Source organism: Bidens hawaiensis, unplaced genomic scaffold, assembly GCF_021521415.1.
Source record: "Bidens hawaiensis isolate Kalapana, Puna unplaced genomic scaffold, B.hawaiensis_p1.1 tig00013805_1, whole genome shotgun sequence".
In the NCBI taxonomy this organism is placed as follows: domain Eukaryota; kingdom Viridiplantae; phylum Streptophyta; class Magnoliopsida; order Asterales; family Asteraceae; genus Bidens; species Bidens hawaiensis.
Window position 1 is genome coordinate 193,350 of NW_027492179.1, and position 24,195 is coordinate 217,544.

The following is a 24,195-nucleotide window of genomic DNA, read 5'->3' on the forward strand; positions in this document are numbered from 1 at the left end:
AGTCAATGCATGCCGCCCGTCCAAAACAACCAGATCCAACCATCTACCACCTCACACCCCCATGTTTTCTGACAAGACAAAGCATGACCAATAAAAAGACGAGGATATGTGGGAGTGGCTGGGATTTTTTTTGGGTAGAAGTAATCTGGTTATTTTGACCAAACCACTTGGACTAAAACTACAACTTACTCAAAACAGAACAAAATAAAATTTCTATCACGCTAATCCTTTTCACCAAGTTGGCGGATTGATATTTGTGAAGCAAATCACGACTCATATATCTGTAATTTATGTAAAAGTAATCAACTCTAAACCATTCACGCTTGAAACAATGCAACTTAGACGTACTTCACCCGTGTCACATGTTTATCTATATAGATCAAACGTATTGGCACGATAAACGGTATGTAAATTGGTTGATGGATTGAACTTATCATTACAATCGAAATATGTTACATAACATAACTCATAATAATTATACACATAACAAAAATCCAATTAATTAAAATAATTATAACTCATACCTTTTGCCTACATCTGAATCATTAGATCTTGCTCCAAGAGATGAATAAATATATAGAATGCTCATTAGTCGTAGGTAAAATGGGAGGAATCGATAGACTTATATAGAATTCAAATCTTGCGGTCAAAGGAAGAATATATGGATGAAGAACTTCATTTATTACTTTTTTATAAGTTAGTTAAATTAAAATATAAATAGATTATTATCAATTAAGTTAGAAGTTAGAAGTAGTCATTTACACTCATTTTAGTTCAACTGTTAACTTATGCAGTATAATTAACTTTTAATCGTTTAACTCAAACCCGCCGATTCATTTGTTCTATCGGGAAATCAATATATGGCTTCCGTTGTGTTTTCAAAACATGTATCAAAAATTTGTAGATTACAAAGATGGATCCCAAAGGTTCAAAAGCCTTCTGAAAATAGGCTCTATTAAGTTTGTTTGTGATTGTAATCCAACATGATTACGTAAGTGACTATTAACTTAATAGGTTCTATTAAGTTTGTTTTTAGATGTTATCTGGGGTTTGGTGGACCAGACCTTTTGTTTTGACTTTTGGTGGATCTACAGTCTACACTATTCAGTTTACTAATCTAGAAACAAATTAATTATGATCTTAAATAACTTTTTATTATTTTCATCAATCACTGTCCAGTGTCACTGAGTAGATTATTTTAAGGATAAAAAAATTAATATATATGTTAGTTTTCATTTTAGAAAATGTATTCATATTTTATAATATTTACATTTTTTATTTTTATCATTTAGATTGATCAATAACTTGTATTGATGTTTTAGTTCTCATCTATGTTGGTGACACTGCATGCAACATACATGTTTAAGGCAATATAGACATGCTCGATCACTTTAGTTCACATCGCTCAAAAGGGACATGCTTGATTCATATTGAAGGCAATGCTAGATCTGCTTGTAGTTGGTACGGGTTTAAGGAAATCAGTATCCAGATACCTCTTAAAACATCCCGTATTCAAAACACGGCCCTCAAACCAGGGTAAACACTGTGATATCGACAACGATGCATTCTCCAAACATGCTCTACAAGAGCTTGGGTTCAAAGTCTCCCAACATTCCGCCAACACATAAACCGGGCCATTACTACCCAACAACAACATTTCTTCCCTAGCAAAGTAATCACCAACATTTAAAGCCCCCTTTGAAGTCCACAACATGGATCTTAGGTTGTAAAGTGTAGGTGAGAGAGTAAAAATAGGTTAGCATATGAAACCAATTTTGGGTTAACTTACACGAGCCTAACAAAGCTGAGGCAAGTTCAAGCTTGAACTCAGATTGTTTACAAACCGAGCCGTCACTGTCTCATCAATAGCTAGGTTAATTTCAAGCACTATTTCCGAGCTTATTTTATCGAGTTTCTGAGTTATTCAAATAGCTCTGGCTGTTGCAACTTTAACCTTCCAGTTTTCACTTTAACTAGCTTCCTTTATCTAGAACAACCCTCCAACTTCTCCTTTACACATATTATATGTTGTATAAGCAACATGAACTTAACAAGCAACTCCAATAACAAACTCTATAATCATGAATTGATATTTTAAACAATAATCATCACAATTTTATATACATTCAAAAACGGATATGGGACAGTGAACTAGAATCATCACCATTAAAGTCATTGAGTAACTTCTGTGTGATGTTATTAAGTTCCATGGTTTCTTCTTCATCTATAAAAGGGGGATTAGAGGGTGCAGGCAAAGGTTCATCATTTACTGCTAACATTTTTAGTGTTGTTGACATGGATGGTCTTAAAGATGGAGCTTCTTGGATGCAAAGTAGTGCCACGTGTACCACTTTTATGGCCTCTTCATGGAACTTTATGTTGGGATGAATATGCATCATTAAGTTTGGGTCAAATATTTCCTCCACTCTACCTTGCTTGAAATGCGTCCACGCCTGTTTATCCATAAACAACACACGGGAATTAAATATATCAAAATGGATTGGTCGGGTCAAGTTAACTTTAACTACTCCTTTTATATATAGTATACAATTCAGAAAAGGGTGGCGGCGCAGCTTGTTGCCCGCCTACCTGCTATGTTGATGTAATATCTATGTTTCTATATAATGAGGATTTAGATCAAAAAAAAAAATTCAAACCAATTCATTTATGAATAAACATGTCAAAATCGAAGGAAGGCTATAAATGAACCGAACAAATGTGAATCGAGGTGTGTTCATGTTCGTTCTATTGACTTAACCAAGCAAACAAATGGATTTAAACACTTAAAAGGAACATGTGCATGTTTGCTTATGTGCGTTGCTTAACATTCAAATGTACATAAACGAGTGTAAGTGAACAAATATAAACAAAGAAAAGTAAAGTGTTGATTCACTTGTTTCTCAAATACCAAGGTTCAGTTTCTAAAGTTTGATTGAGTTGAAGCACGCTGTTCCAATTAGTGTTGCTAATAACTAATAATAAACTTAACAATTAGTATTGCTAATAACTAATAACAAACTTAAACGAGTATGCAAATGAATGAAAGTATATGAGCAAAAATAAACGAATTTGCACAAATGTAGATAAACAAACGTGGCATGTGTGTTTATATTCATTCGTTTACTAAAATCAAAAAAAAAAAATTCTTCATTGTGAGCCATTTATGGTGTGAGGTGAAGTTTCAATACTTACCGTAGACACTAAGCTGTGTGTATATTCAGTAGTTTTGCTTATGTTGTTTGCGACTCCAGTAACTAACTCCAAAAGTAACACGCCAAAGCTATACACATCTGTCTTTTCAGTTAAATGACCAAGGGCTAGATACTCTGGAGCCATATATCCACTAATTATGTTGAAAATAGAAAATAAAAAAGTTAGCTTGCTAATTTACTTTTGTTTTTAAAGATGAAATCACAACACTTACAGTGTTCCTGCAATCGCGGTGCTGATGTGGCTTTTATCATCTTGAAAAGATCTAGCCAACCCAAAATCAGCTATTTTGGGACGAAACCTCAAGTCTAATAAGATATTGGAAGCTTTAATATCCCTATGAACAATCCGGTTTTTCGTATTTTCATGAAGGTAAAACAGACCTTCTGCTATGCCAATTATAATCTTAAATCTCTTCTCCCAGCTTAATTCTCTGCCTTTAGTGTCATCTGTAACAAGTAACGATGAGAATAAAAACCAAATAACCGAGCCATAGCTGAACGGCTTGAACCGATTGGTTCGCTTATGGTTATGTGTATAAATAACCGAATTACAAATTATATAACCAACATAGACAATTTTTTTACTTTTCATAAATAAGACGTACGTCAAAACAATTTTGTAAGTTTATTTAGTAGCATGTTAGTTGTCGTTCATGCATCCTTATATTTAACCAAAAATATGATGGGTATTATTATCTCTTTAATCCACCAATGTCCATTGATGGCGACTAACATACCAAAACCATATTTTTCAATAATTGAATTAACCGAACCGTTTATCACTAAAGCCGATCGGTTACAAAAATATAAAAACTGAAACATCAGTTATAGGTTTGGTTTAGCCCATAACCTACCCGACCCATGGTCACCCTTAGTAACAAGTTCACATTTTCATAACAGATTACTAATTTTATTGAGTTTTAGAAATTACCAAAAATGAAGAGGTCGAGACTCATGTTAGGTACATATTCGTATACAAGAATACTCTCGGGCCCTGAACAGCTGCATCCTAACAGCCTAACCAGATTTTTGTGTTCAACACTGCTAATTATGTTCACTTCATTGTAGAAATCTGCTGCTCTAAATCTGTTGTTGAGGAAAAGCCTTTTCACAGCTATTTCTCGTCCATCTGAAAGAACCCCCTGAGACAAATTTCATTGTTAAGGGTTAAAATCATGAAACAACTCACATGTTTCAATATTATTCCAACAAAGTCACTCGTACTTTTTAAGTTTTTTCTAACATCCAAATAGACTTAAGTTTCATTGTCGGTTCAATCTTATGAAATTATTTATAAATGTTTGAGCTTTTTAAGAGCCAAACTCACGCTAAGATTTCAGCTCATTGATAATAAACGATATCCCGAGCCCAAGCTAAAGCTGGCTTGGCTCGATTGTTAATCAACACTAATTCATGTGGATGTGTTATACAATGTATTACCTTGTATACAGTCCCATATCCTCCTTGTCCTAGCTTATTGATTTCATCCCAATTTCCTGTAGCTTTTTCAATAGTAGAGTATTTGAAGTTCAAGCTTATGTCATTAAGAGTCTTTACCATTTCCTCAGCATCATAAGAACCTGAAAATTTTAATCCAATCACTCATTTGTTTGTTCGTTTCACGGTATCTAACACAAGATGGATATTATTATACCATTTCTCTTGCGTTGTATATATCTGTGTTTCTTGATGTATAAAACGATCACCAAAGCAACCCCGAGAACCACCACAGAACTGAAAACAGAAACTACAATACCTATTATCCTCCCTGCAAATAATTCATGAGACATTGAGTAAGCTTTATTTCTTGCTACCTATAATGGTTTCATTTGAGTTATTTTTTTATCTTTGACTGGTCAAACGAAGGAAAAGTTTGTTGCATCTCAAATGTAGCTTTTTATGTTTAAACCACAAAAATCCTATTTTTAGTAACTAAATAGGCCATTACTGAAATAGCATACTTTTTATTTAATTAATTAGACACTAATATTTTTTTTACCACCTCTAGTTCTATAGTTTGATTGAATATAACCATCATTACCTCTATTGCTATTGCTAGATCTGCTTGTGATTGGTTTGGGATTGAGAAAATTTGTATCTGAATACCTCATAAAACACCCGGTCTTCAACACACGGCCCTCGGACCAGGGTAAACACTCCGTGATAGACGTTGATGCATTCTCCAAACACGCTCTACAAGAACTCGGACTCAAAGTCTCCCAACATTCCGCCAACACATAAACCGAGTCATTACTACCCGACGCCAACATTTCTTCCCTTGCAAAATAATCAGTATTTCTTAGCGCACCCGCGGCTGCATTGACCACCGCCAGACTCGTTGACTCTTGAAACAACACACCCTTTTGTGTTGTATTCCCACAAACCGTATTATCATTTGGGCCCATATACTCCTCATAAAAGTTATAGTTTTGTAGTCGCATAAAACACCCGTCAAGATAAACGCGGCCCCCACCCGGGTAGCAATTGGGAGAATAAGTACGTAACTGGGAATAGCATATGATGCAATCTTGTGAAGAGAGGTCCTGGAAGCATTGGGTGAGTAGATAGACCTTGTTAAACCCACTACCTACCGTTACCGTTGAGATATGTTTAGTCCGGATTTCATTGCTAGTTATTGTTGTGGCACGGACAAAGTTTTCGATGAATTGGGTACGGTTTTCAGAAAATGCACCATCACAGATGTATTTGATGACTTGTGTTCTTGCATCCCCATTGGATTTAGATACTAGTAGTGAGATTATGATCAAAGTGATGAAAACCAAAGTTGCATGTGTTGATTTCTTCATCTTCTAGTACATAAGACACTTGTAAGTATGTAGCTGTAGCTGAAATATCAAATATGACTAATGAGATACAAAAGACATAAACCTATCCTATATTATATGATGCATGAAACAATGTCATCTTAAATGTAAGAGGTATCATGCTTAGTGTGCAATTATTATTTAATAGAGTAAGGGGATAAATAGTCTTTTATGCACAATTATATTTTTTAATTATTTGAATAATACTTACACTTTTATCTGCTCATATATCTTTTTTAATGTCACTGTTAAACTAACCTCTCCATATTCCCCCCCCCCCCACCCCACCCCCACTCCCACCCCCACCCCAACCACCACACGCACATACACGTGATTTTTAAACAGGCATAAATAACGTTTTTTCATGTCCTAAATAATGTTTTTAAAAAATAACGTTATTATTTAATGCATTTTTATTCTCTTGAATTTAACTATATAAGTATAGTATTCTTACAGTTTCATTTTAATTAAAAATAAATAAAATGCTAGGTGCTTACCATGTTTACCCCCATCTACTCATAACTTTTTTTTCATGCATTAAATAATTTTTTAAAAAATTACGCCATAATTACTAGCATTTGTATTCTCTTGAATTTAACTATTTAAGTATAGTATTCTTATAGTTTCATTTTAATTTTAAAAAAAATAACATGCTATGTGTTTACCATATTTACCCCCATCCAGAGATTACCATTCTTATCTATGTTACTATGTATGAAGTATTAATAAAATATGGAGGCGTTTGGTGAGTTGACGGCAGGGGCGGACCTACATAGGTCCCATCGGGGTCCCGGGACACCAATGTTTTTTAAAAAATACTTAGAGACGGTATACTAAATTTTGTAAGGACCCCATAAAAATTAATACTTGGAACCCATACTATTAAGGCTAAACTAGTATAGTGGAAATTCCCTTGTTTTTTCTTTGAGAGGTTGCAGGTTCAAGCCTCTCCATACTCAGTTTTTGTTGTTTTTTTATATCCTAGTCAATATTAGTTATTTAGTTAGGGTATTTGTGTTTTTTTTAGTTTCTCTCATATAGTTATTATCACAATCCAACATATATAATAACAACATGGGTTTTACATATTCTTTTATTAATTATCTTATTATGTAAGACCATATATATATATATATATATATAGCTTATGTTTATGTTTTTCGAGTATGAATAAAAATGAATTAAAAATGTATGTTCTATCTAGTTTCTAATCTAGATTCTTTCTACTTACTCGTTTCCAATGACACCATATTTCCGTGTTTTATTATGTTACTCGTCTCGACCCGACCCGAATAACGACCGACCTGAAAATTTTGTAAACCGAAAAAGTTGGGACCCCGTTGACAAAAAATCCTGGGTCCGCCACTGGTTGACGGAGAGCCGTAGTCAAATAAAGGAACTTAACACCCTTTCGAATTTCAAAGTTGTGGGTCGATGAGATACAATAAAAAATAAAAAAAAAACTACAGCGAATGCTTGTCGATTTGAACACGTCTAACAGACAAAAACATATATGTGTAAGTGGGTGACCATACATCGGTTCGGTTTGGTTCAATTATTCCAATTCACTAAAACCAAAATCAGTTCGATTATTCCGTTAGACTTTGGCTAATACTTTTGCTTAATATATACATGAATTGGAGGTATAAACACATAATATTAAGGTATAAACGTCTGTAATCTATGACATTGTGAAATGGTTCGATTTGGTTAATTCCGGTTAACTGAGGTACACAAAAATAACCGATAACCAATTTCTGTTTAACGTTTGGTTATCGCTCACCATTAACACCTAAAGTATTGTAGAAATGAAAAAAAAGCTGAAGAGCTAATAAGCTTTTATTTGCTATTATAAGTTATTTTACGAATTTAACATGGCAAATAACACAGACGTTTGAACAACAATAATTAAGGGTGACCTCGGCTCTAGCTTGACTCGTTTTAGCTCGAGGCTTGTTTATTATTTATTATTAATTAATTTATATACGCTATAATTGATTTTATATAATTTGATACAAATCCTTAAACGAGTCTAAGCTCCGCTTGAGCTAGTGTTGTACCTTAAACGAGCCGAAGCTCAGCTCCAGCTCGGCTGTGTAGTATTGTATTAATACATAGAAAAAAAAACTTTTCAAAAAAAAACACACACATCAAAAGAGTAAACAAGCTTTATCCGAGGCTCATCGAATAAGTTAGGCTTGTTTCAAGTTTTTTATCAATCCGAGTTCAAGTAGGGGTGAGTACTCGTTTGCACACAGGAATCTAGCGTGTGAAGAAATTGAAGATCGAACAGTAGAATACCGTAACAACAATCAAATTAATCGCATAATAATAATAAGTTAACGCAGACATAAGCAGATCAAATTCGTTTGTTATCTCTATCAAAACCGATTCATGATTCGCACATAATAATAATAACAACTACAAAATAGTTAACGATGATCAATGAAAACAACAGAATCTAACTAATAAGCTTTTTTATTCCCGCTAAAAAGTAATAATAAAACGAAATTAATAACAGCTTTAGATCGGATTACATACCTTTAATTTGGTTACATTTGTTGAAATACAGAGAGAGGAAGAGAGTTCACGTTTATTCTTTCAATTGGCCACAGGCAGGCTGCGCTGCGGTTTTGAACAGAAACAGAGCACAGTATATGAAAGCTTATATATGTATGTGTACGGAATTTATGGGTTGACTCGATAGCCGACAATTTCTATTTCTTTTTTTTCTCTCTTTTAAAAGATTTGGAAATATCTATAGCCCATGGGAGTTTAATGGAAATGCATGCTTCCGTTTTTTAAACCAACCACATCTAAACATGTATACATTCAAAATGATCAGCTATTGATCATTCCGTGAGGTTCATATCTATTCTGTCGGGCCTCATATTTATTTTCTTGGGGTTCATATCTATTATGTTGGTCCCGACGAAATAATATTACATACAAAAATGGAGCCCCACGGAATAGATAGGGAGGCCCGACAAAATATATATACACACGAAGGAATAGATCCATGGCCGGCCATATAAGTGTATAAGTGTTTAGATATAGTTGGTTAAAAACAGAAAAGTGTCAAGTAGATCCATCGGATTTCAAACCTACAACCTCAAATATCTCGGTCCTTAACCGGCACCTTTATATCGTTCTCGAAAGAGTTATTATTAATCTAATAACTATGTTTATATGTTTGCTTAATGTATAAGATATTTACTTTGATTGTATCAATAGTTTAATTTTTAAAGTTCATATAAACTTATAGAATAATACTTAATATGTAGTTGAGGTGTCTATCATTTGATATAATAGGTTTTTCATTGAAAGTGAACCGAGAACTAAAAACAACTCGAATTGAGTTAAGTTTGGTTTTTGACCGAAGAAACCAAATAATTTCATTTATCACTATTTGTTATTGGATTCGATTGGTTTGGCTAAATATGCGACTAGAATAGGATAAACGAGAAACTTACATTCAACTTATTCGATTTATTCACTTCGAATCGATGTTGTAAAAGTAGGTCTTTAAGGCCGAGAACTCGCTGCAAGGTATGTCGCCGAGGAGAGTTTCTTTAATTCCGCCTAGTTGCTAAGAACTGATTAAATGTGGTCAACCTCCGTCATAATCGCATCTAGTCGGTGAACTTGAGCCGATTTTGGCTTAAAAATAAAGCATAACTCGTAAATCTTTAATATTAAAGAATAAATATATTTTTTTTACTTAATAACTAATAATTTTTTAAAACAATTTATTATTTAGAAATGTATTGCTCTTATTTATATTGATCTTTACTTATTTTATTAGAAATATTAGTAAATTTATGATATTTGACATATATATAATATTCAAAAATTAATTTTCTTTATATTTACCATGTTCGAGTACTCCGAGTACACCCAACTCCCCAGTCGGCCGTCTAGGGGCCGCCTAACGACTTTTGCAACCTTGCTTCGAATTGAACTCAATTTTATGAAACCAAAAACCAATTGAAGCCGGAAACAAAACGAAAACCGAATATGTAATTTGGTTAGATTTGATCTTCGGTTTAAACCTTTATAAAAGTAAGGTATCTACTTCATTTTATTGAGAAGTAACATTTACTTTTCTTTTGATATATAATACATATTTATATAAAGTGATAATTTATTATAAGCATTATCGACTTCAAAGAATTGATCATCTATTGACTAATGAATATTTGGATATGGCCCACTTAAATCCTTGGTTACGCCAATTACATCTAAAGATGACCATCGAAGGCTTGACGGTCAATAGTTTGTGGGACTAGTACGGTTAGGTGTGTTTGGTATTGAATTTGCACCAAGGACTTTCAATGTAAATTGTAAAGAAAATTACATTTACATCTATAAAACAAAATTAAATTTACATATTTATTTTTTTAACGGTGTGATCTCTAACTCTACTCACTTCTAAATTAAAACAAATTATTCATTGTTGGGAATTGAACCCAAAACCACTCATCCCGTGACGAAGTTTGGACGAAAAGACAGGGGAACTGGATTGAATTTTCAGATGAAAACGGTGTCGGTGTGGGGGACTGGGGTTGGGGGTGGGGGCTTAATTTTTCAGATGCAATACACCACATATAAAAATTTTCAAAGGAAAACTGGTAAATTTACACTTGCGCAAAAAAGAGGGGGGGGGGATCCTTCGTTCCTTCACTCGCCTAAAAGACTTGCACCTTTACCGTGTGGGCTATTAGTAAAATGGATGTTTCTCAACTGATTCCAAGTTTTAAAACAGAAAGTTATATACATAATAAAAAGTTAAATGGTTGTTTCGTAACTGGTTCCAAGTTCTAAACCGGTTAACCGAACATGACAAGGCCAAACCTTTTGTTAAACGCCAAATCGAACCGTTTGGATCTCAAACCGTCCCACATACTTTGGCTCGATATCTCGATTAATTTAAACAGTCTATGAATAGGCAAAGTATAGTCCAAGATAAAGAACACATGAGTACATAACCCAAGCCAAGTGTAAGAAGAATCATATTATATAATAAAATAAAGTACTAGTATACCAAAAAAATGAATATTTGGGTATTTTATGAATCTCAAAACAAGGTGACTACCCCTTTGAACAAATCATGTACACAAATGTGAACAAATGTAAACAAATCAAAACTTAGAGTCTTGAGATAACTTAAAAAATAAAGAAGGGAAGTTACTTCTTCCACAGACAAAGATCTCATAATTGACATTTGCTTCCAAACCATAAATAGTTGATTTAGAAACTAACTAACCATGGTTAATTACCTAGGATAAAAATGACTGTGGTCAACTGTAGCAATTGAACAAGAATTATCAGTGTTAAAGTAGTAATGTAACTTTTGTGTGATCTCATTGAGTTCCATTGCATCCTCATCCATGAAAGGAGGGTTAGAAGGGGCAGGTAATGGTTCATTATCTTTTGCCAACATTTTTAGTACTGTTGACATTGACGGTCTTAATGACGGGTCTTCTTGAGTGCAAAGAAGTCCTACTTGTATCGCTTTTGTCGCTTCCTTTTTGGTAATTGGTGTTATGATTAAGTTTGGGTCGAAGATTTCTTCCGCCTTATTTTGCTGGAAATGATTCCACGCCTGTTTTCATACGTAAATAACACAAAATGATTAGTATTCTCAAATCAGTTTCGTTTATGCTTGTGGGGAAATTGTTAAAAGACAAATATGCCCCTGAATCCAGTCAAATAGAGTTGATAGTGATACTATCATACTAAGGCAGTTTCTTGTCATTTTTACAACTCTAGATATGCCAAAAAATACGGTGTTCATACACCATTGAAACCTACATAACCACCCAAACCGAACCAAGTGGCCGGTTCGGTCAGTTTGAGATCCAAACAGTTTGGTTTTGGCGGTTTGACAATTTAACAGAGCGGTCCGGTTTGGAACTTAGAACCGGCCATTAACCTTATTATTTATATATTCTTTTTCATATGATTTTGAAAAATAAAATAAAATAAAAGAGCCTGTTCAAACCACTAAAATTGAACCGTTAAACCATCAAACTTGCCAATTGGGCCTACCTGACTGAAGAATTGTTATTAATTCTTCACTTAGTTTTAAGCGAGTTGCATGTTGTTTCAAAATCTAAGTGGCTTATGCATACAATATCCCGACAAAAATAAAACAATAATAAAAAGAGAAAAGGAAAACATTATACTTACGATAGCAACTAAGCTGTCCGTATACTCTGTGTTTTTGCTTTTATTGTTTTCTATTCCAGTAACCACCTCTAGAACCAAAACACCAAAGCTATAAACATCTGCCTTTTCAGTTAACTGACCGTGAGCTAGGTACTCTGGAGCCATATATCCTCTGTTGATGTTCAAAAAATAATAAACAAACTAGCTGCTAATTTAAAAATTTTAATACAAGAAATTAATGTACTTACAGTGTTCCTGCTATCGCCGTACTGATGTGACTCTTATCATCTTGAAAAGATCTGGCCAGCCCAAAATCAGCTATTTTAGCACGGAACTTCAAGTCTAATAAGATGTTAGCAGCTTTAATATCCCTGTGAATAATCCGGCATTTGGTATTTTCATGAAGGTAAACAAGACCTTCTGCTGTACCAATGATGATATTATATCTCTTTTCCCAGTTTAAGTTCCTTCCTTTTATTGCATCTGCAGAAGTTAAAAAATTCATTACATGTATTACATAACACTAAAAGTTATAAAATTTTGATATAAGATGACAAACTTTCAAAAAAAACATAATGATTGACAATATTAAACTGACCAAAAATGAAGTGGTCGAGGCTCATGTTGGGCAAATATTCGTATATAAGAATGCTTTCGGGCCCTGAACAACTGCACCCTAACAGCCTGACAAGATTTTTGTGTTGAACACTGCTAATCATGTTGACTTCGTTATAGAAATCTGCTGCTCTGAATTTGTTGTTGAAGAAAAGTCTTTTCACAGCTATTTCTCGTCCATCTGAAAGTACCCCCTGAGAAGATTTAAAAGTTCTGCATTAGTTATATAATAGTGTATATAACAAAATTTAAGCAGAAGTGGCAAAATGTGCATGTTGTATAGTAGGTCAAACTACTTTAGCATCTATAAGTTAATTTCTATTTTGCTAATAGTGTAAATTGGTTACTAAAATCAGGAAAAAATGTAAAGTTTGTTTCTCTTTTGTGCAATTTTCTCTTAAAAATACACTTTAGATGACTTTTGACACATTTGACCTGTAAGTGTAACCTGAAACGACCCGCTCAAAGGTACATGTGTCAAAATTATCAGATTTAGTTTGAGTTACAACCTTGTAGACGGTCCCGAATCCTCCTTGTCCCAGTTTATTTAACTCGTCCCATTTTCCTGTGGCTTTCTCAATAGTGGAGTATTTGAAGTTTAAGCTACTGTCAATTAGCATCTTTGCCATTTTCTTGGCATCATAAGAACCTAAAACATTGAACAATCATTAGGCTTTTACAAGATTATAACAAGCCTAACAATGTAATAATTTTAATAACTGGCTTTATACCTTTTCTCTTCTTCTGTATATATCTGTGTTTCCAAATATATACAGCAATCATTGAAGCAACTATGATAAGTGCCACAGAACTAACAACAGATACAACAATTGCAATTATCTTCCCTGCATAACCCATGAACAAGAAAACATCATAGATGTATTAGAAAACTTTTAGTGATATCATAATGTTATTAACAATGTTAAAATTTTATTTAATTTGTTTCTTAAAATTTTATTAACAATGTTATCATTACCATGTGAGAATCCAATATAGCAAGTCACATATTCCAAATGCTCTTGTGGTAAATTTATATATGATTTGAAGTAAAGGTTCAATAATATAATAATTTTGACTTAGATTTTAACTACACATTCATCATATTTTACCAATGTATTAAGCCATTACCTACTACCTTTTCTTGTTAATAAATGGTTATTGGTATACCATGTTAGAAAAATCTAATTGAGTATACATTATAATAGTAGTAACACCAGTTATTTTTAAATGCTTCCTTGTTTCTTTCAGTTAGCAATAGAAGTTGCATTTCGATTAATTTTCTAATGAGAGAGTCATGAATTAACGGTTTAACCAAAGGAAATTCGATCACACAGGTTTAAAAATCGAAGACCTCAACTTATGTTTTTAAAGCTTATTATGTCCTACAAAATCATTTTTAAATTAAATAGAACCTGTTTTTATTGTAAGAACATTATTATATAGGGTTTGGATCAAATGCAAATGAACTTAACGTGCTAAACGTGAGAATCAGATAGAGTAATTATATATACAAGTAGAGTAATTATGTATGATGTAACATAATTACTCTACTTGTATATATAATTACTCTACTTGATTCTCTCGTTTAGCACGTTAATATCATTTGTACGTTAACCTTCCCCATTATTATAATCATATACAACTAATCAACTATTCATAAAAATTAGTAAAATATGACTGTAATTACCCAGCCCAAGCCCAACCCAGCTCACACCAGCCCAGCCCAGCCCAGCCCAGCTCAGTCCTAGTAAAATAATTAGATTCAGTAGCATTATTGTTACCTCTGTTGACAGAGCTGCTTGCGACCGGCTCAGGATTAAGAAAATTAGTATCCGAATACCTCATAAAACACCCCGCATTCAACACGCGACCCTCAGACCACGGCAAACACTTCGATATCTGCATCGACGCATTATCCAAACACGCAAGACAAGAACTCGGACTCAAAGTCCTGAAACACTCCGCCAAAACATAAACCGACTCATTCCCACTATCCACCAACATCTCACCCCTACCAAAATACTTACTATTCCTTAACGCATCCGTCACAGCATTCGACACCGTCTGCTTCACAGCAGCTTGAAACGTTACATTCTTTCTAGTTGCATTACCACAAACATAACTGTCATCAGGCCCAGTATACTCATGGAAAAAACTGTAGTTTTGAACTCGCATTACACAACCATCGAGATAGATTCGACCACCATTGTTCGGGAAACAACCAGGGAGAACAGTACGTGCTTCTGCATAGCATAACATGCAATCTAGTTGTGATAAATCACCATAGCATTGAGCAAAACCGTAGTTACCATCGGGTCCAGTACCGACAATGGCGGTTGCATTAGTTGAAGTGCGTATTTGGGCGCCCAGGCTGCCCATCATGCCAACGAAGTTTGGGATGAAGAGGGTTTGATTGTGTTCGTTTTCTGGGTCACATATCATTTTGAGGACTTGGGTTCTTGCATCACCTTTTGTTGTTGATACTAGTTGTAGAGTTATGATTAAAATGGCGAGAATGGAAGCTTTGTGTGTTGGTTTTTTCATCTTTGGCTAGAGAAACAAAGGAATTGAAATTATTCAATTAATGTGACATAAGAACAAGGACGATATAAAGGTGTACGTTTGATTCATATTCATGTGTGAAACCATGTTTATAATTATGGGACATGTCACATGTGTAAGATGAATGAGCTATTAGAGTTTGATGGACTGTTTTCAGATCCAAGAATCTTTTGACTATAAGAAAAGGGTGCACTTTTTTGTTAGGTACTAGCTTTCGAACCGTATTTACTCGGTGAATATAGACAATGGTGAAGCTTGGTAGTCACGGACTCAAAAATTTTCCGGTCGACGATTCGGTTCGTGTCGGTGGTTCGGGTCGGGTCGGATCAAATAGTCCCTTTCAATTTAGAGTTTTATAAAAACAAATTTTTTACTATTTGAATACTATTTTGTAACTTTTGTTTATTAAAATTAAGAGATTTTATAAAAATTAATCAAACGATGGGGTATTATATATATAAAAAATATCAGTGGTGACCAATAGCCTTTTGGAAATATACATTGGGGGTGACCCGGGAATAGCTATATAAATTTTCAGGAAAAATCATGAAATTTACCCTATTAACCGAAAAAACGGCAGTGAGTGGGGCCACCCCGGCTCCCAAGAAGCTACGCCCATGAATATAGAAGGGCCTAAGTTGATAGGTTTTCTAATTGTAATATATAATTAATATGATAATGTCTGATTAGATTATAAATATAAGGTTTGGTTAGAAGCTTTAGAAATGATTAATAGAGAATTATTGTAATGAGTTTTTGAATCAATTTTCTCTTACAATAATGAAAGTGTTGATTGATTATGTGCCTTGAAATGATATCAAAGCTTGATGTAATTGTGGTCCAAACTCGAGGTACTTTTGTAACGAGTTTGGGGTGAAAAGAAGAATACATGCTATGGAGTGCTTCATAAAGATTCCTTAAAATTTTGAATAAATAATATAAAACTGCACAAAAACAAAACCATGTGTGTAGAAAGTGTGAAAGTTGGAAGCCATGAGCATTTTAATAACCAGAAATGGCTCGTATTGTTATAGCAGAGGTGTTGGCTTCGTGATTGTAAGTAGTAAACAAAGTCAACAATAGGTACCGACCCATGTGGTTTATATTACTATTTTTATGTACTTTCTCAAATAATTTGCATTTCATGCGTCTGGAAAAAGTATAAAAGCATCATTTCATAACCTTTTTAATCAGGTAGTTAAATGAACATATATCAATAACATACACATATATAATTTATAAGAATTACTCAACAAGAAAATGTAACATTTTTTAATGGTATAATAATTATTAAACAGAGAACTACAAGAATGATTCAACAAGAGAATGTTTTTAATTACGTCATCCATTGTTGATTCTTTATGTTACTTATAATAAATTAAAATACATGCATGAAAGATAATTAATAGCATTATAACAATAATACATAAAAGAATATAAGTTATATCGTTAGCAAAAAAGTAGCTTAAGTTCTTGCAACTTTTTCAACCTTTATCTATTGTAGGTACACCTAGATTTTGTGTTATCATGTTCAATATGTCTTGTAATGGAATTTGTATGAACATGAATATAAGTGCATTATATTATATGTATGAAGTTGTTACCGATTAACCAAATATTGGATTCAGACTACATGACACCTTGTATTTCGATTGATCATCAAAAGGTTGTGGGCCTAGGGTTGACATTTAGCAATGGGTTGTACAGATTCTAAAAGAGTTAAATAAACGATATATTGAGATTACGTATCCACGTGATTAATAAAAAGTGATACGCACCAAAAGTTTACTTTTTTGAATCATCAAATGAAGAAATGAGGCTTTGCAATATTATTATGTTCCGATTTCATCAGAAATCTGTTCAAGATATGCGATCCAAAATAGATAGCATAAGTAATTTATACATGTCTATATCTATATTTATATCTATCTATCTATAATATATATAAACGAAAACATAAAATCCTATGTGTCACGATATGGTCGTTCTCTCTTTTTTTGGAGTCACAAGATTTGCTTGATTTTTAAATGGTGGCTTCTCATGCATTTGACCCGAATTTATGGGTATGAGTCTCATTAAACCCATATATTTCTTAAATGGGTTATAACATCTCATTAAATTAAAAACCAATCTCACCAAATATTTGATTTAAAAATCCTATAAAGTATGGATATACTAAAAATTAATATCTGATTTATTTAAAAAAAGATATATATTATTTATAATTAAAAACCCAATATTATAGTAAAAAAAATAATAAATGGGTCTTGGGTCTCATCAAACCCATATAACTTTTAAATCAGGTTATAACATTTCATTTATTTGTTAAACAAATTATTATCAAACCATAAGTATATTATTAACTTTCATACAATAAAAAAATAAAAATTCAAAAAATAAATAAATATTATAAACAAATAATAAAAAACAACCCCCGTAATACGGGGGATTAAAACTAGTTATATAATAAATAAAAGTCTTTGATGGATGTCATGTGTCATCTTCGTGTCCTTTCTCTCTATTTATCTTTTTATCCGGCATCTCCCTCCCTTATTACATAACTAGTTTTGCACCCTCCGCGTTGCGGTGGTGCATTGGTATGCACTCGGTAGTTATGGGCTAAGTTAGTTATAATACCGACACTAATTTATAAAAAAAATAATCAAGTAACCAAACGCAGAAAACAGTAGTGACACTTTTAGCTTCGTTATGGTACTAAAAAAATTAAAATAGTAACGCCCAGAAGTTCATTACGACACCGGAACTAAAACAAAAGAAAATCATATAGCTTATGAGAAAAATATAACATACTTAAAATTATGTTTATCAGGTCAGTAACACCCGAGTATTACAGTGGCGAGTCGACGCCAATTCGATCGGTTTTGATTACGTTTGTTACGGTATATGATACAAAAGAAGTAAGATATCTAAAATGATGTTTATTCGGTCAGTAAAACATGGGCAAGTAAGCACGAATTTGATTGATTTTGGTTACGTTCATTACGATCTATGATAAAAAAAACATATTAAAAACGAAGTTTACTCGGTCAGTAAAATCCATGAGTTAAAACAGCGAGTCAACGTGAATTCGTTTAATTTCGATTACACTCGTTATAGCAACGGCAGTAAACAAATTACATGTTTAAAGATAATAATAACAATTAACAATTAAATAATGCCAAAAGGATGAAAATCATTAAAAAACTAGGTGGTAGTAGATGAGAAATACATGTGCATGACAATAGAATCGGTACAACATGATAAGCATGAAGGACAATTGGGGAAGACACAATCCTCCCATTTTTGTTGTTATATAAATATACAAAATATTTACGTTAATATGTCTCCTATTTTCATAAACTTTGAAACTAATTATGTAATATTTGTTTTCAATCAAATAGTAATGGAAATTACATTAAACAATAATTAATGTATTTTCGAAATCAATATATACATATACTAATTTTACATATATTTTAATTTTTTTAAAAATCGTTAGTATATGTGATACATTTTTACACCTCTAAAATATTAATAAAGATTAAAAAATTTTATGTAATAACAAAATAATTTGAAAGACTATTGGGTCGCTTAACCTCACACCTAATACAAGCTCACATAATCAGTGGGGAACTCAAAAATTTGTTTCTCTAATTCATTCAATAATCATGGGCCCATGACAAATAATTAAAAGTGGTTCGAAAACGATAACATAATTAATATAAAAGTAACATTTAAAACTTATGGGGTCTATTGACCCCACACCTTATATATTTGGTCCGTAATTGTATCTAAAGGCCTTATCAAGGTAATCACTTATCACAAATAAGATGAGTATCAAGTTTCTTTCATCTGAAAGCAATTTTATACGTTTGCTAATTTACAATGTACGCAATTAGGCATGATTTTAGATCTGAACTAATAACTTTCTATCAGACGAACTTTTGTTGTGAAGATCAATCCAATCTATCTAATAAACTTATACACTTTATTATAGACGTATCATTTGTTCATAGAGTTCTACAGGTCTAATCAATGCAATTAATTCATCCAGAAAATATCTCATTTTCTTGCAATATAAACCACGAACTAATATATGATGATGATCTATTAATTTCTATCAAAACCTCGTGGACGAATCAAAACCGTTCGATCTACATATGAAAACAATTTTGATAAATTCAATCCACAGCTTACGATTAGTGATACAAATTGCAAAGGCCGGTTATTGATCAGGCTAATTCCTAACTAGTCGTAAATAACCTTTTGAAATTAACCTTATTTACACTAAGCATACTAACCTACGTTTGGTTAATCGATACCAGTTAAATAATTTCTATGTGAATTTCCCTAACCCGTACCTTATAACCATCCGTTAGTAATTAACAGGTTTCTCCTACGCCGGTTATGATTTGTACCTCTACTTACGATCATCATTCAAAATAGTAAAATCTAACAAACAACTCGTTGACTGATTAACGTCATATAATTCCTATAATTAACAATGCAGGTATGATTATAACCTCATAATATGCTCATGTAGTTTAATAACGTCTATAACTATCCAAAGCAGTTGAAGATCTAAATCATCAATTCTAATCAATTCGTCGTCAATATCGTCATCACTACATAAAACGGTTATAACAACATCGATAGCACACAGTTACGTAGCATCAATGATCATCAATCAAATCATTATAGCTTTAATCATGATTAATATATAAAAAAACAGTTAAAATTTATCGTAGATCTGAATTCATACCTTTAACTTCACTACATTTAGATCACGAAATTAACCTAGCTTGCAGAAACGGATAGAAGCATGTACGTTTGAATTGATAATGATATTGATAACTGAAGAGGTATGCACCCGCCTTAAGAACGTTGAAGGTAGGTGAGATATATATAGAGGATGTGTACGTATAGACTGGACACAGTTAAGAAGTGGAAGAATAATTGAGTGATTAATTAATAGTTAAGTTAACAATAACAATGGATGATTGAGATCCAGGTGCTACGTGGTAACAAGAAGGCGAGCTTTATGGGATTGTGAATCTCTGTGGGACCCACTTTTTTAGAATAAAAATCTTATTTTATATAATTAAACCCTAGTTTAATTGTTTTAAACATTTAATTTATGGGATTGCATATCTTATTCTTGGTAGATTTATATTGTTTAATACAAGGAACATGCTAAGTATTTCTGATTTCGGGTTTGGTTACTTAGTTGCAAGACTTTTTGGGTTTGGTTATTTAGTTGCATGACTTAATGAGAACAATGTTTAGTAAACTACATAGACATAACTTATTTTGATCGTGTCATTAGCCTAGAGGACGATCCATGTACTTACACACACATCCTCCGGTCCTTAACCGAGCTAAATATAGTGTACTAGGCATGATAGAGTGGAGTACAATAAATCGTTTGTCGAATTAGCGCATAATCAATCACATAGAATCGGAGAAAAATCTCATGCATAAGATGTTCAAATGCTTGAATACCAATATCATTAATGTAAGTAGGGTTGTAACTTTTTAACAAAATGTTTGGTATAAATATCCGATTGGTTACATATGCATAATTGTAACGTTTTAGGCAAATCCCACATCTTTCTGGTTTTGTCAATAAGAGAGATACTGGGCTTTAAGAAATTTGACGCCTAAAATATCACTAACGCATTTTGTGCGTATTGGCTATGGATCCACAAGAACTCCACATTGTTTAGGTGGAAATAGTACATGAATGGTGATCACTTGGGAAGTCTCCACCGGGGAAACCAAAAAACAATTCTATGAAATCCTTGTGGTCATAACGAAAAATATTGGTGGTACAGTTGGTCAGATGTTATAATAAGCTATATTTATTAATTGATTAACTTTAAACACGAATCATATCTAACGACACCAGCAGGATATCTACTATCTATAGTCTCTATGGAGAAGAACTACTTCATCGGAAAATTCAACAATAGTTTAACCAAAAAGAAACACAACCAAAAATTATCATAAAATAAACACCAACCCAATTGTCACAATACATAAACATTCATATGTCGAAAATAAACATAAAGCATCAAAGTAACAATAAATCAAACCGTGATCCCACAGTTCTGGTGGGCTGCTTCTTTTAATATAATGATAACATAATTAAGCCCAATGAGATATATATAAATAATATAAATCTCTTTGTTGTGCTTCAAGCAAAAGCCCAATGAGCCCATGCAATTACGTCAACCCAAGCTGCATTTAATTATCAGCCCACGTTTTTATATAAAAATCTTGGTTACTTTGTATCCTCATGTTCAATCGCCTTTCCTTGTTTTAGCTCTTCATTACCCCATCTCCAATCTCCATTTAGCTAAAGTAATAGTAATACTATATGTATCCTGAAAGCTTGATAAGGAGTTAAAGAATAAAGAGAGAGCCGGATAACTTATTTGTAAACCGTCGTTTTTATCGATCACCATTTTGTGCAATTACATGCAAAAAAATAAAAATAAAAAAAAATGATTCGTGTGAAACAATTAAAACTGAATTCAAGGGTGGAAAAATAGAATTCGAGTTGAGTCACAAGAAACACACGCATTTTCATTTTTTTTACAATATACATGACATTTTACAATCTCACGAGTCATTTATGTTTTCAATATGATAGATTCACGGGATCTCATCGTCTATAGCATCACGATTCACGAAACATGAAGATATTAAGATCAAAGCCCTTAAGCAGTTGAGAATTGTTACAATCAAACATATTTTGAATACAGTAGATATTTTCCGTGTAGATTTTTGAATAACATCTAACAATTAAGGGAAACTGATTTTTATATATTAAAAAATATTATTCAAGATAATAAAATAATTTATGTAGTGTTTTGAAGGAAGAATCTTGGATCTATCAATAACTTCAAACGGATTCAAAAAGATGCAAAACACCATTTTGGGCCCCATGATTTTCAACTTACACAATTGAACACATTCGAGTTTATCATTTATCAATAATATCATCAAATGAATTAAAGTGCAAAAATAAAATTAAAAACATTTTACGCCCTTCACATTCAGTATACACAAATCGTCCCTCTAACATATAATGACCAACTTGAATACTCAGTTGACATATTTTGACGATTTTTTCATGTCATGTTTAGGTCATGACAGGAATTGTCGCCTCTATCAAACGCGTACGTAGAACATACTTGAATATGTGCTTCAATTAGTGGTGTGCATGAGTCGGTTTGGGGTTCAAAATGGACCGAAATTTCATTTTTCATTTTTGAAGATTGTTTAGTTTTGTTTTTAGTTTTACGTATGCGTCTGATTTGGTTATGAATCATTTTTAGCTTTACATTTTGGCTTAAATTGTTTGGGCTGAAATAAACTTTGTCCAAAACAATGATTTTAAGCTACTTTTGGCCAAAAGCCCAAAAGTATTCGTCATTGACTTTCCAACCACAATAATGAGCTTGAGTCGTAAATCCTAACAATATTTATAAAGAAGTTCAGTGTGGTTCGGTTTGGTTTTAGAACGAAGCATAACTGAAACTGAACCGTAATTTTCAAACTTAAAAACATAAACAAATTTGAACTACCCGTTATTGGTTTCATAGTTTGTGCTAGTTTTCCAGTTAGATTTCATCAATTGTATCGATTACGTTAACTTAATCGGTTTTCTCTCGGTTCTAGTCCAACAGATAACATAAACAACATTTATGGTTTATATCAATTCTAAATATGAAAAAAATTAATATGTAACACAAATAAAGTGGAAAATGATACTCATGGGACCCCACTCAAGTTTTCTGAAAACTTTATTCGTGAAAGATATTTTCTAAAACCTTAAGAAAGATCCAACATGCACAGTTGCACATATTATCTTCAGGGGGTTAACTGAAAGTTCCAAGGAAAGTAAAGGGCCTTTATTGGCCAATATTATAAGTCGTTAAACAAATATCAAAGCAAATTAGGGCCCACCAACGATGGCCCACTTTTCGGAAGTTTCTCTTTATTGAGCATCACGCACGTGATAAAGCTCTATTTCCGTGCCTTTCAAACGTGCATGCTTGACAATACGCCACGTGGCGGGTCTTTTTTCTTGATCATGTAAAAGTTACACTAATTACCCCTCTTTCGAAAAAGAAAAAAAGAAAAGTAATTACCCTTGATTTAGGTATGATAATATAATGACACCCCTTGACTTATAGAAACATAACATAATAGGAATTTTTTTTTTGGAACACTCAACAAGTTCTTTATATAGGTTGCTCATTGCTGATTAAATTAATTATATCGGGATATACTCGCCTCTTGATCCGGAAAAAACTCTAATATAAGGCCAACGCCGGTAAACACTCGCCTGAAAGCACGACAACGGAATGTCACATACTCACCTAGTCTCTCATCATCACCATTGTGTCACTAAAACAAAAACCGAACCCAACCAATTTCTATATTTTTATCTTTTTATTTTTTATTTTAAGCAATTTATAAAAATTTTATAAACATGTAATTCAAATACTTTTGGTCAAGTGTATACTAGTCTATTAGTTAACAATTAACAAATTTATTTATACTTAAATTTATTATTTTTTGTCAACTGTTTTTTGGGCTAAAATTTTCAACCTCAAATGACAAAAACCGAAAAAATCAAAACCGAACCGCAACAAAAAAAACGAAAAGCAGAAACAGAATAGTTCTAAAAATCCAAAAACTAAAGTTTTGATCTTGGTTTAGTTTTGACCCAACCGAACCACATAACGCACACACCACTTTAAATATTGAGGAGTATGGAGCATTACTATTCAGCTTCA

At 32.8% G+C, this 24,195-nt stretch overlaps 2 protein-coding genes across 2 annotated transcripts; both read right to left on the bottom strand.

Annotated features, from left to right (window-relative positions):
* Positions 1 to 2,120: 2,120 nt before the first annotated feature.
* LOC143544936 (cysteine-rich receptor-like protein kinase 2) lies at positions 2,121 to 6,025 on the bottom strand. The gene is made up of 7 exons (XM_077036909.1): positions 5,254 to 6,025; positions 4,867 to 4,980; positions 4,653 to 4,792; positions 4,144 to 4,354; positions 3,425 to 3,659; positions 3,193 to 3,343; positions 2,121 to 2,453 (listed from the first exon to the last, which is right to left on the bottom strand). The coding sequence occupies exons 1-7, from the start codon at positions 6,017 to 6,019 to the stop codon at positions 2,127 to 2,129; spliced, it is 1,944 nt and encodes a 647-aa protein (XP_076893024.1). The 5' UTR covers positions 6,020 to 6,025; the 3' UTR covers positions 2,121 to 2,126.
* A 5,223-nt stretch (positions 6,026 to 11,248) lies between these two features.
* LOC143544937 (cysteine-rich receptor-like protein kinase 2) lies at positions 11,249 to 15,367 on the bottom strand. Its single transcript, XM_077036910.1, has 7 exons — positions 14,605 to 15,367; positions 13,555 to 13,668; positions 13,333 to 13,472; positions 12,807 to 13,017; positions 12,457 to 12,691; positions 12,230 to 12,380; positions 11,249 to 11,642 (listed from the first exon to the last, which is right to left on the bottom strand). The coding sequence occupies exons 1-7, from the start codon at positions 15,365 to 15,367 to the stop codon at positions 11,313 to 11,315; spliced, it is 1,944 nt and encodes a 647-aa protein (XP_076893025.1). The 3' UTR covers positions 11,249 to 11,312.
* Between the last annotated feature and the right edge of the window lie 8,828 nt (positions 15,368 to 24,195).